General features: G+C 51.9%; 1 protein-coding gene across 1 annotated transcript in view; it reads right to left on the bottom strand.

The window, feature by feature from the left end:
- Positions 1–12,661, bottom strand: part of MSN (moesin) — a 105,618-nt gene that overhangs the window by 46,761 nt on the left and 46,196 nt on the right. Inside the window, exon 2 of the mRNA XM_060249715.1 lies at positions 12,258–12,341. Within this exon, the coding sequence (XP_060105698.1) occupies positions 12,258–12,341 (84 nt within the window). The remainder of the gene's footprint in view (positions 1–12,257; positions 12,342–12,661) is intronic.

The following is a 12,661-nucleotide window of genomic DNA, read 5'->3' as shown; positions in this document are numbered from 1 at the left end:
GGGTACAGTGCAGTGAGTTAGGTTTGTAAAAAAAAACCACTCTCAGTTCAGGCTGTGTGAGACTGGCCAAGGGTGACATGAGTGACAGGCAGCAGAAGAGGGGCCCTGGGGGCAAGGCCAAGGAGAAGACTAGAGGAGTGGAGGGGAGGGGGAGGACCCAGGTCTCCCCCCTACCTGTGCGTAGGGCCACTCCACAGCCACCCTTCCAGCACTCCAACCTCTGGCCAGAGTGTGATGAAGAAGAAGGCCTGCCTTGGAGCCTCCATCGAGGCTGCTGCTGGGGCGCCCCCAGCAGAGGTGCCATTAGGTGCTGGTACTGAGCAGGGGTCTGCTGCTCGGGCAGTCTCTCCTCCAGTCGCTTGGCCTCAGCAGCCGGAGGAGGGGCAGCAAGAGCAGCCCTCCTTGGAGATGAGCTTTGGGGACAGTTTTCTGTCCAAAACGATCACCCCAAGGAGGGTGCAGAGTGTCATGCAGGAGCTGGAGGAGAAGCTGGTTGAGGAGGACCAGCCCCCTTCTTTGGTTCCTTCTGGCACCAGCAGTCCCTTCAGGGGATGGCCAGGAGGGGAGGCCGCATGGGGTGCAGGGAGAAAAGATGGAGACACACGAGGTGCCTCCATCTTCACCCACTTCCTCCTGGCAGCCAGCCCCTCCTGCCACCCTGAGACACGATGTGTCCACCCCGAGCACCTCACAGGAGGTGGCTCTGGACACCCAAGCTGCTGGTCAGCTTGGGCATCTGTACACCTCCAAAGTCTGGAAGCATTTCCGATTTACGGAGGATCCACACTATGCGCAGTGCCAGCTGTGTAGGGCCCGGATCAGTCGTGGGCAGGACTCTGCCCACCTGACTCTGGGGGGGGATGTGGAACCACCTGCAAAAGCACCACCAGGCAGTGCTTCTTAAGGGGGAGAAGCAGGCTGGTGCTGGGGTGCCCAAGCGGCCAACACCACCCAGCCAGGAGGTCCGTCCCATCGCGACTACCTCCGGAGCTCTCCAGGAGCGTTCCGTGGGAGAACAGGGACGCCAGGCATCTCTGCCTGAGACGTTTGGTGGGGGTGGCACCTGTGTGCCAAGAGGAGGAATCAGGCATGGCCGGAAGGTGATCACCTGGAACCTTTCCAGGTTGGTCGCCCATGGGCTTCTATTTTCAGTGGTCGAGAATCCTGGGGTGCTAGGGTTGCTCGAGTACCTGGTGCCCTGGTACAAAGTTCCTGCTAGAACCACCCTTAGCAGGACCATTGTGCCAGCTGTTTTCAGGGCGACCAGATCTGTGGTGAAGGAGCATTTGTCCCATGCTGCTGGGGGGACTGTGCATTTCACCTCAGATATCTGGAGCTCCCAACATGCGCTCGAGGGGTATCTCTCCCTGACTGAGCATTGGTGGCAGCCCAGTGAGGTGCAGTAGCGGCAGGCAGGGTCAGGGCTGGCAGGTTGGCTGGCTATCGCTGGGCCTTGCTGCACGCTGAAGCAGTCGACGCGCTGCACACGGCGGACACTCTCTGAGCCATTCTCTCACGGCAGTTAGAGGGCTGGGTAGGCAGCGGGGACGTCGCCAAGGGCTTCCTGGTGACTGATGGTGGCTCCAACATCAAGGCGGCTGTCCAGCGTCAGGGCCTAAAACGCCTTCCTTACATGGCCCACCTTCTCCACCGCATGGATTGGGCCAGACGAAAAGCCAGGATCGGGCCAGACGAAAAGCCAGGATCGTCGGTATCTAGCTGCAACCCATGAGTACTGACTTCTGCTCCAGAAGTGTTGGCACATCACTGGTCACTTCTCATGCAGCAATACGGAATTGTATCTGCTGTGTGAGAAACAGACACTGACAGACGTGCCAGGGCACCGCCTGATCAGTGACGTCAGCACACGCTGGAACTCCACCTGCGCCATGCTGGAGTGCATGTTGGAGCAGAGAGCAGCCCTGGATGCCTTCGTCTCTGAGACGAGGGTCTTTCAGGATGAGAACCGTCTCACCCAAGAGAACTGGGTGGTCATTTCTCAGACTGTGGAGGTTCTTGGGCCCTTCAAGACCCACACAGAAATGCTCTCGTCTGACACTGCGAGCATCGCACATGGCCCGTGAGGATCTGGCCTCATTTCTAGTGCCAGCTCAAGGCCTTGAGCTGAGAGAGAAGGAATGGTTCCCTTCCTCTCACACAATCTGAGGCCCTCCCAGTGATCTTCCTCATTTGGGGTGCAACTCTGGCTCGCCTCCTCATCGTGCACCCTGTGTAACGTAAAAGAGCCTGGACCAGGCAACCATCCATCACTCAAGGTAAGTCTAAATGCTTTGTGTCAGACACAGAATGATGTGGAGCTAGGTGTGGCCCACCGCCACTCTTGTGTTGTTTGGGGCAGGGCTGGAGAGCTGGCATCTGTAGATTGTGTGTTCTGTGGCAGGGAAGCTGGCACCTGGGTGAGAGACCCAGAACCAGCAGGCTTGTTGTGCTTGGCCAGCTCTCCCCGTGTTGTTTGGGGCAGGGCTGGAGAGCTGGCATCTAGGTTTGCTGCAGCCAGGTCTACAGAGCAGACCTTGAGCAGATTGTGTTATGTGTGGCAGTGACGTTGGCAACTGGGTTTATATTGGTGCCAGGCCTGCAGGGTTCATAGATTAGATAGAGGGATGTAGTGCATTTGGGTCCTATAGAGATTCTCTGGTGTGAAGTTAGGTTTGGCTTTGGGTGCCCCAGGAATTGGACTCCCTGGTCCAATTTTTTTTTTTGGCCTTGTGGGTTTTGTGTAGGACAGTGCCCTGAAGCTGCACAGCAGTTTGGGGGGCTCTCGTCAAAACCTCCTGCTCTCCAGAACCGCTTTTCCCACGACAATTACAGTGAGGAAGTGGCTCTAATTGGTTTTTTCTCACCATTGGCAGCAGTGTTCCTTTTGGGGTGCCCACTGATGGGTGCAGTCTTTTCGGGCCGGGGGGGCTTCATGCTGGGGAGTCCCCTGAAGATGCCCTGCAGTTTTGGGGCCTCTCTCTCAAACCCCCCTCTGGCCAGAGCCACTTTCCCCACAGTAATTATAGTGGAGGAAGTGGCTAATTGGGCTTTCCTCATCATTGTTGGCAATGCGCCTTTTGGGGAGCCCAAAGACAGGGACCCCCTGGCCCAATCTTTTTGGGACTCAGGGGTTTTGTAGGGGAGAGTCCCCTGCGGGTTCCCTGCAAATTGGGGGCTCTCCCTCAAACCTCCTGCCCCCTAGTAGCCTCTAATTATGCCCTATGTTGCCATTGATTTCAATGGCCCATAGGGTATAATGGTGGGATAGGGGCACCTTCTTTGGGTGCCCCTGGAATGGGACCCCCTGGCCCAATCTTTTTGGGACTTGGAGGGTTTGTAGGGGAGAGTCCCCTGCAGATCCCCTGCAAATTTGGAGGCTCTCCCTCAAACCCCCTCTCCTCCAGGTGGCTTCCAATATACCATATATACTCGACTATAAGTCGAGTTTTTCTGCCCCAATTTTGGGCAGAAAAACCCCCTCCTCGACTTATAGTCAACTCACGCGTGAGGCCGGCGGGGAGATGGCGGCCGTGAGGCCCCTCAGAAGCCGGCTGCACTCGCCGCCTTGAGACTCATGAAGGGGAGGCGGGAAAGAGGAGAAGGCGGCAGCGGTGTTTTCTCTCTCCAATAATTAAGGTCTGGGGAACAGAAAGGAGGGGGGGGGGGCTACCGAGTCTCTTAGACGGGCTGGGGTCTTAGAGGGGGGGGGTGTTCTTACTCTGTCACCCCCGGATGGGGTTGGGAGGACAAACGAGGTTCCTGCATGGCGACTCTGGTTGCTCCAGATCTTCCGGGGAAAAGGGGACCTCTCCAAAGCGCCGGGGGAAAGCCGCAGGGTGCTTCTCGCAAGGGACGTCCAGCACCTCAAAGGCTGGGGCCGACGCTTGCTCCTTCGTCTCTCCACTCGGCTTCGCGCCGCGGCTGGCCTTGAACAGCTTCACCACCTCGGCCTGCAGACACTCCCAGCTGGGGAGAGAAGCGCGCCAGACAACCCGCTTGCACTCCGTGCCTCTTTTGCCTGCACGTCTAATAAGCGGAAACTCTATCCCTCCAAAGCGAGGCGGCTCCCGCCTGGCCAAAGGCTGCGTGCGCGCCTCGCCAGCCAGCAGGGAACCCGCTCGCGATTCCCTCCCTCCCCTCGCCTGGAATGCCAAGTCCCCCGGGGGTGGGCAGGAGGAGAGGGCGGGGGCTGCAACACCGAAAAGCCCCTCCCTGATCGCCGCTGCGGCAGCACCTGTGGAGCACGAGGCGATCGGGGCCCCGCCGCCTCCCTGGCGCAGAGCGGCTCCAAGTCCTCCCCGGGTTTGGCGTGTCTCTGGCCAAGGCGCTGCCTTTTCTCTTTCTGGTGCCACGCCCGGGTTTGCAGGACGCCGCCGCCGCCGCCCTACCGCTGCTGCTGCTGCCGCCGCTGCTCAGCATTCGAGGAGCGAAGGGCCCGAGCGATTGGGACGTGCCCGCCGGCTGGCAGCCCAACATGAGGCGAAGAGCGGGCCAGCGAACAGCGGTTGCCAGTAGGGTCGCCAAGTTCAATTCAAGAACTTGCTACCCTGCAGCCCCAGCTGGAGGCATCGTCTGCACAGGAGCAAACCGAGCTACGCTTTCTGAGATGGGCCTTTTTTTGCATTGACACAGGAGAAAGAGCCGCTATGGGGCGGGTCCCCTTTACCGCTGGCGTCGCTCAAAAAGAGCAGGGGGAAGAGGCGGGTTAAAAAGGGATGAGCGCGCGTGCGCAAGGGTAGCACGTGGCGGCTTGCTGGAGAGCGTGCTGCGTGCTTTTCCGTTTACTGGTGAGAAATGCAAAGCTTCCCTCCCCGTCAGTGTTCCCTGTAAGCTGCAGTCTTGTGAGCAAAAATTCTACTCCCGGCATGCAAGGTGTGAGCTGCTGCGTAAATGAGTGTGTGTGTGTGTGGGGGGGTCATCCTTCCTGAGCTAAGCAAGAATGTGTGAGCTGGAAGCTAAAAACCGGTGAGCTGGCACACGCTAACACAGCTTAGAGGGAACGTTGCTCCTCGTATATATGATTAGAACTTATGGTGCAGGGTGGGGGACGCAGATGTCCCACAAAGAAGCAGTTGGGGATTGCACAAGGCGGGTGGCCAAACCTAAGCGTAAGAGCCGTGTCACTGTGTCACACAGTGGCCAAAAATCCCAGGTGCCATCAGGAGGTCCACAAGTGGGGCTAGGACACTAGAAACCCTCCCCCGTTGTCCCCCAAGCACCAAGAATCCAGAGCATCACTGCCCCAGACGGAGAATTCCAACAATATGCTATGGCTAACAGCCACTGATGGACCTCTGCTCCATATGCTTATCCAATCCCCTCTTGAAGCTGCCTATGCTTGCAGCCACCACCGCCTCCTGCGGCAGTGAATTCCACATGTTAATCACCCTTTGGCCAGCCAATCAGCTTACCGTAGTTGCTGATTGAGCTAAGGTTTTGCACTTTTTAGTTATTGTTGATACCATATTGTTTAGGTTGACCCTCTTTAAAAGAAAAAAAATACTAAGGGGGGGGGAATCACACAAAAGCTCTCAGATCAATTAAATGCATCTCATTTATTTTCAGATCTTTTTCCTGTTAATACAAACATTATGAATTGTTTTCATTACAAAATATTTCATAGAAAACAAATAAAAGAGTCTTGCCTCAATTAATGTTGTTTTATTGGTATCTACCAGTATTTTAATTTTGTAATTTACCAGTAACTGCTGCGCTTCCCACCCTCGGCTTATACTCGAGTCAATAAGTTTTCCCAGATTTTTGGGGTAAAATTAGAAGCCTCGGCTTATATTCGGGTCGACTTATACTCGAGTATATACGGTACCCTATTTTGCCATTGATTTCAATGGCCATAGGGCATAATGGGGCCGTATATTCGGAAATAGCCGCGCATCTACCGTATATGCGGCTATTCCGAGTACCGGTAATTGGAAATACATGGTATTCTGAATTTTTTGGCCCTGTGTATTTCCAAATCTGTGTAAATCTGAATATTGTTTTTTGCACACCCCTAGTTAGAATGCTTAATCATGTCAGATATTTTGCCTCCAGTTCATTCTTAGGCCAGTATTTTTATGTTGAACTTCATGTGTTTAATTGCAGCATCTGAATTTAGTTTTAATATACATAGCTTTAATTTAAAACCAGGTTTTAAGAGCAATTCAAGGAACGGAAATGTCTATTTTAAGGAAGGGTATGAAGAAATGCCTTTTTTCCTGAGACATCTGAGTGGAGCAAAAGCCTCCACATTGTGCTTTGACAGGGTTTTCCCTCCCTCTGGGCAGAGATGGCCTCCCCTTCATACAAATGCTAGAGACAATGGGATGGACAGGCTCCACCCTCTTCACCCCCCCTTCAAACAGGAAAGAGAGTTTGAGGAAAGAGATTGCTAGAAAGTCTTCGGGAAAAGAGATTCTTGGAGATCTCCAGAAAACGCCTCTTTGACCTGGCATGACCTGGTCCGTGGGAGGGGAAACAGTTGATAAAATTTCCTCGCAACAGGAAGGCCCTCTCTTTCTCCTGGGGTGCTGTGTCCATGAGCACATGCAGACCTCTCCCCTGGCAAAGCAGCCATTGATCATATGCTTACCTCAAAAGCAGGAGTGAGCCTCAAGGTAATGGTCACTTTGTAGGGATTTCAGTTCCACCAGGGATTTGTAACTACCTAAGCTAAGGAGCCAGTCCTGTTTTAACATCTGAAAGGCCATAGAGAGAGAGAGAGGGACAGAGGATTTGCACTTTCCTCTGCTTCTTTTGGTATCCCTTCTTCAGTTAGGTGCTGTGCTGAAAGTACGCTTGTAAACTTTTTAATAAATATTTTTTAACTCTGGAATCTTGTAGTGGATCTCTGTACCACATAGACCTCCATTGTCTGACCCGCTGTTCTAAAAGGAGCACCAGCAGGGGGGAGGCAGGCAGTTGGCAGGCGGCCATTTCTCCAGGGGTGTGCAAGGCTGTAAACTGTCCCCGTGGTGACCAGGCACTGGCAGTGGGAGACCCAGAGGCAAGGCCTCAGAACTGGGAAGGGAAGCAGGGAGTCCTGAGACTCTCCCAGTGGGCAATTCCTTGCAATGGCCAGGTGGTGGTGGTGGTGGTGGTGGCTGCCCAAGAGTGAAAGAAAAGCCCCTCCAACTAGGAGGGCAGGGCGGAAACGGGGCCTGCAGGCTCTGCCATAAAGGGAAATTTCCATTCAACGGAACTTCAGTTTCTGTTTCAAGGAATCTAATTCAATTGTTTTATTATTTGAAAAAACTTAATTCACCTTGATTCTAGCACATTGCTTAGGAATTTTACTATTTATTTCCTCTGTAGCTGAAAGTTAAAGTGAACTGTACAAATTCTGGATGCTTTAGAGACAGAGAATGATTTGATCAGTCTGGCTACATTTTTATATATGAACATATATGAAGCTGCCTTATACTGAATCAGACCCTTGGTCCATCAAAGTCAGTATTGTCTACTCAGACTGGCAGCGGCTCTCCAGGGTCCCAAGCTGAGGTTTTTCACGCCTATTTGCCTGGACCCTTTTTTGGAGATGCCGGGGATTGAACCTGGGACCTTCTGCTTCCCAAGCAGATGCTCTACCACTGAGCCACCGTCCCTCAAAACAGGTAAAGCCACAAGGCATGGTGTCCAACTCCCTGCTCTCAGCACTTCAGGCCAGCTGGTGCCAGCGGAGAACACCCCCAGACTTCCCAGACCTCATGAGGATCAACAGCCAGCCCAGGGGAAAGAAATTTATCCTGAAAGGAGATTAACTGAGTTGGCTCAGGATTTCTTCTCCCCTCTCCCCCCCCCCCCCGCCAAAGAAAGGGGAAGATAATATGGCGTGATGTAATGTTGTGCAGTGGCTAGTGTTTGGCTCCACTGGGGAGAAAAGTGGAGGATAAATGAAGCAATAAGATACAACAGCAACCATTTATAGGGGCAATATATTGTTTTATTGTATCATGGTTTTACCATGTCTTGTTAGCTGCCCTGAGCCTGCCTTGGCAGGGAGGGCGGGATATAAATAAAAGTTTTTTATTATTATTATTAATATCTAGCCCAGCCCCCCCCCTTTCAACTTTTTGAGCCTGTGGTCACCTTTGGAAATATGGCACAGGGAAGGAGGTGCAACTACAAAATGGCTGCCCCAGGAGGCAGAGCCAACCAGGAAATGCCCATCATGGAGCCAAAAAACCCTTACCCCCCCCCCCACACTGAGGAACCTTATGCACAGTGAATCAGAGAGGTAATTTACAAAAAATACACTTAGAATGAGGACTGAAAGAGAATGCAACCAACGCTGGGATGGCAGCTGCTGCCAAAACATTATTTTAACCTGCAAACTGAATGAGCTCTCCAGCTGCCAGTCAGAAGCCCTGCTGGTCAAGTCCCCCGCTGGCTCCACCCAGTCTCTAGAACACTTTGGGGGGGGGGGCACCAGGAAAGGCACCACCCTAGTCCTAGAGAGCAAACGCCAACTTGTAAGGCAGAGACGTGCAGAATTTACAGCATTTCTGACAAAAAACCAAACAAACCCTGAGTTGAAGACAGGGATTAGAATCCAAGCCCCACCCCTTCTCTCTCTTGCTGTGGCCCACTCACACAATTTGTTATCCACCCAGGGAGGGGAGGAGGAGAGGGTCTGAGATATGCCCAGGCCCATCTTGCTTGCACAGGCAAACCACCGAAAGCTGTTGGTCTAGAATGTCCCTGGAAAAGAAACTGCTGTTTGGACAGATGGAAGAGAAGCTCAGGGAGGGGGTGGTATTGTTACAGCCCAGGAGGAAGAGGACATGAAATTACAGTAAATGTTTTGCTCAGGAAGAGCTGATATTTTCAGAGACAGACAGGTGTATGTTGTGGAGCATGTCTGCCTCCAGCACCAAAACATGTTTCTCTTCCACTATAATCTACCTTTCCCCCTGCTTAGATCTTCTTTATCACAACAGTCTGGAACCCTCAACACTGACCCGTAGAGGTGCCTGGGGTCCACATGGGGACCAGGGCTAACAAGTGACATGCGCACTCATCCCCTGACAGGCGCCTTTGCATAGGAAACCCAGAGATGCGAGAGCCAGGAAAGAAAACATATCCATGCCCCTGTCCTGCCTCTGTCAAGAATTTTCAGTGGGAAACTGGGAGGTTAGGGGGCAGCAGTAAAACACAGCCATAAACGATTCTCTTTTAGAAAAAAAGGTCAGTCTTTTACAGACAAGGTTTTACTCACTCAAAAGGCAGCCAGTTTGGTGTAGTGGCTAAAGTGGTGGACTCTCATCTGAAGAACCATGTTTGATTTCCCACTCCTCCACATGAAGCCAGTGGGGTGAGCTTGGGTCAGTCACAGTTCTCTCAGCCCAAAAAACAAACCTAGCTCACCACAAAAACAGCCAGCCTCTCAGGCTGCCGGGCAACCTTCAGATCTCCTGGCTATACTACACCCACTGCCATACAAGAAGTATTATGACTCACTTAAAATGGAATCAAGAAATGCATGAGGAGACTGGCCCACAAGCTGAAAGCCCAGAAGAACTTCCCAGGAGAGGGTCGGCTTGACCAGCAGGTGAACCCCAACACACCTTCCCCCTCCCAAGCCCAAACATCTGACGGGAAAGGAATGGACACCACGCAATGAGGAGGAAGGGTGCAGGGGTTCTCTGAGGAAGGGCAGGGTCATGGAACCCCTGAGCTGCTCCCCCCCCCCCACTCCAGCCCTTCAGTGGGTCTCTCCCCCTGTCAGCAGCAGCTCAACAAGAACTTCACAGCCTCACACTGGAATTGCCTCTCAGTCTCCGGGTGAACAGAAGTCAGGTGAGATCCTGGCTACAGGGCCACTGGGGAGGGGGGATGTGGCAGGAGGGAGACAGGCTTTCTCAGCAGCTGCAGCTGATAAACTCTCTTGTCTCTGCTCAACAGCCCAAGTTCCGTCCTTCTGTTCAGCTGCTGCCAGTGGCAATTTGCATCACCTGATTCACTGCTAATACTATAATAAAGGACTTGAACAGCATTTCCTTAGGTTCACTGACAGACCTTTTTTTAAACAAAAAAGCTACTCAGGTGTCAACTTCAAAGAGAGTGTGCCATCATGTGTCATTTCAAAGAGAGTGTGCCATCACGTGGGAAAAGAGCTGACAAATGATTTTTTCCATGAAGCAGCAGCACCCCCCTGAAAGCCACAATGAAGTCACATGAGCACAAACCAGCAGAGGAGGACAAGCATCAGCCGCAGAAGTCACACCAAGAAGAGCTTCTGCTCACTCCTCTCGTGCCCCAGCGAGCAGCTCGCTTTGATGGAGGACTGCAGAGGGCAGGAGAGAAGGGGAAAGAGACAAAGGCAGGCCTGGCCTCTCCCACTTCTCATCAGGATGCTCTTCCCATTCTGCTCTTTTTGCCTCAGGGGGAAAGTGCCATCAAAGTGCAACTGACTGATGTGGAGAATTTTTAAGGCAAGAGCTGAAGAGAGGTGTTTTGCCTTTGCTTGCCTCCTCAGGGCTTTCTTGGTGGTCTCCCATTCGAGGACTAACCAGGGCTCAACCTGATTACGTTTCCAGGATATTACAAGATCAGGCTAGCCTGGGCCATCTATGTCAGGGCAAAAGACAATTCAGATATTTTTCTAGGGGATGAACCCCTCGTCTGCAGAGGGATTTAATTCAGAAACACGACCCTTTTGTCTCTGCTTGCAGAAGAACCACCACACCAACAAGCTGACTTCACCTTGGACAGACGCAGAATCACCTTTCTATTCCACTCTGCCCTCTGTCTTCCCTCTAGATCTAGGACAGGATTCTCTACCTTTCAGAGGTGCTGGCAGCAGGGAATTCTGGCAAATGCCATTTCCCATGCAGCACCTGCCCCAGTCCTACCCCATCTCCCTTTCTCTCCTCTGAAGGTGCAGCACACATTTGAGTTTGGTACCAACCTGCCAGTTAAAGGTCAGTGATGAACACCCTTCCTTCTCGGGGTTTAAACAATTTATTGGTAGCATATGGTTACAAAACTTAACTATTTCTTAATTTTTTTTTCCCGCATTAACCCATATGACATTTTCATCCCCCCTCCCTCCAATGTTGACTTCCCCGAGGTTATAAATTCAAAATCAATATTAAAGGCACTTCTAACTGCTCAAAGTTCAATGTATATATTCTTACTACTAAAAAATTGTCCAATGTTTCTTTACTTTCCAAGTTTTCTCCATATATCCTTTAAATTTTCTCCACTCCCTTTTGAATATCTCTAAATCATAGTCTCTTAGTGTTCTAGTTAGTTTGTCCATTTCACACCACGATAAAACTTTCATGGTCCAGTCCCATTTCTCCGGTACTTTTTCTTAAACACCCTTCCTTCTCAAGCTAGGCCTCTTGGAGAGCCAGTTTGGTGCAGTGGTGAAGTGCGTGGACTCTTATCTGGGAGAACCAGGTTTGATTCCCCACTCCTCCACTTGTACCTGCTAGCATGGCCTTGGGTCAGCCATAGTGGTTAAGTGAGTGGACTCATATCTGGGAGAACCGAGTTTGATTCCCTACTCATGTGAACATATGAAGCTGCCTTATACTGAATCAGACCCTTGGTCCATCGAAGTCAGTATTGTCTTCTCAGACTGGCAGCGGCTCTCCAGGGTCTCAAGCTGAGGTTTTTCATGCCTATTTGCCTGGACCCTTTTTTGGAGATTCCAGGGATTGAACCTGGGACCTTCTGCTTCCCAAGCAGATGCTCTACCACTGAGCCACTGTCCCCCCAGTCCTCCATTTGCACCTGCTGGAATGGCCTTGGGTCAGCCATAGCTCTCCCAGGAATTGTCCTTGAAAGGGTAGCTGCTGTGAGAGCTTTCTTAGCCCCACCCACCTCACAGGGTGTCTGTTGTCGGGGAGGAAGGTAAAGGAGATTGTGAGCTGCTCCGAGTCTCTGATTCAGAGAGAAGGGCGGGGTATAAATCTGCAATTCTTCTTCTTCTCCTCCTTGCAATTCAACTTTATTACATTGTCTGTTATATGCAGCACATCATTTTTTGCATTCTCCAGTTTTCTAATCCAGTTCTAATGCATTGTTTGTATGTAACACGCTGTTTATTAATTGTGTATTCTCCCTTGAGTTTTAGTGAGAAAGTCAAGACTATAAATGAAGTAAATAAATAAACCTTCACATCCATGTTCCTCAGTGCAGACCGTCGCAACATGCATGACTAAGCCACAGCCAAGCGATTCCCACCTACCTAAGGCAGGGATTCCCACCCCGCTTGCCCAAGCAGTTCCTGTGCTGCTGGCCACTCTTACCTGGTCAAAGAGCTGCTTCCCTGTCGTGTTGGGCTGGATGGCAAACTCCAGCTCCGCATCCATGGTGGTAACTCGCACGCTGATCTGAAACAGAAGAGGAAGCGCTTGCAGTTGCTGCACTAGAACACCACACAGAACCCACAAACACACAAGCAGCCAAGAGACGGGCTATCCTTAGCAAGTGTGAAACCTTCTCCCTGAGGTTCAAACAACACACAATGCAAGAGACCCATGATTTTCTTTAGCATTACACGGCACACTTTTCACGGGGTGGTTTGCCATTGCCTTCCCCAGTCATCTACACTTCCCTCCCAGGAGCTGGGGACTCATTTGACCAACCTTGGAAGGACGGAAGGCTGAGTCGACCTCGAACTGGTTACCTGAACCAGCTTCTGCCGGGATTG

This window comes from Heteronotia binoei, chromosome 11 (assembly GCF_032191835.1).
Source record: "Heteronotia binoei isolate CCM8104 ecotype False Entrance Well chromosome 11, APGP_CSIRO_Hbin_v1, whole genome shotgun sequence".
NCBI lineage: Eukaryota > Metazoa > Chordata > Lepidosauria > Squamata > Gekkonidae > Heteronotia > Heteronotia binoei.
Note: the sequence above shows the minus strand (reverse complement) of the source record. Positions and strands in the feature narration are given on the sequence as shown.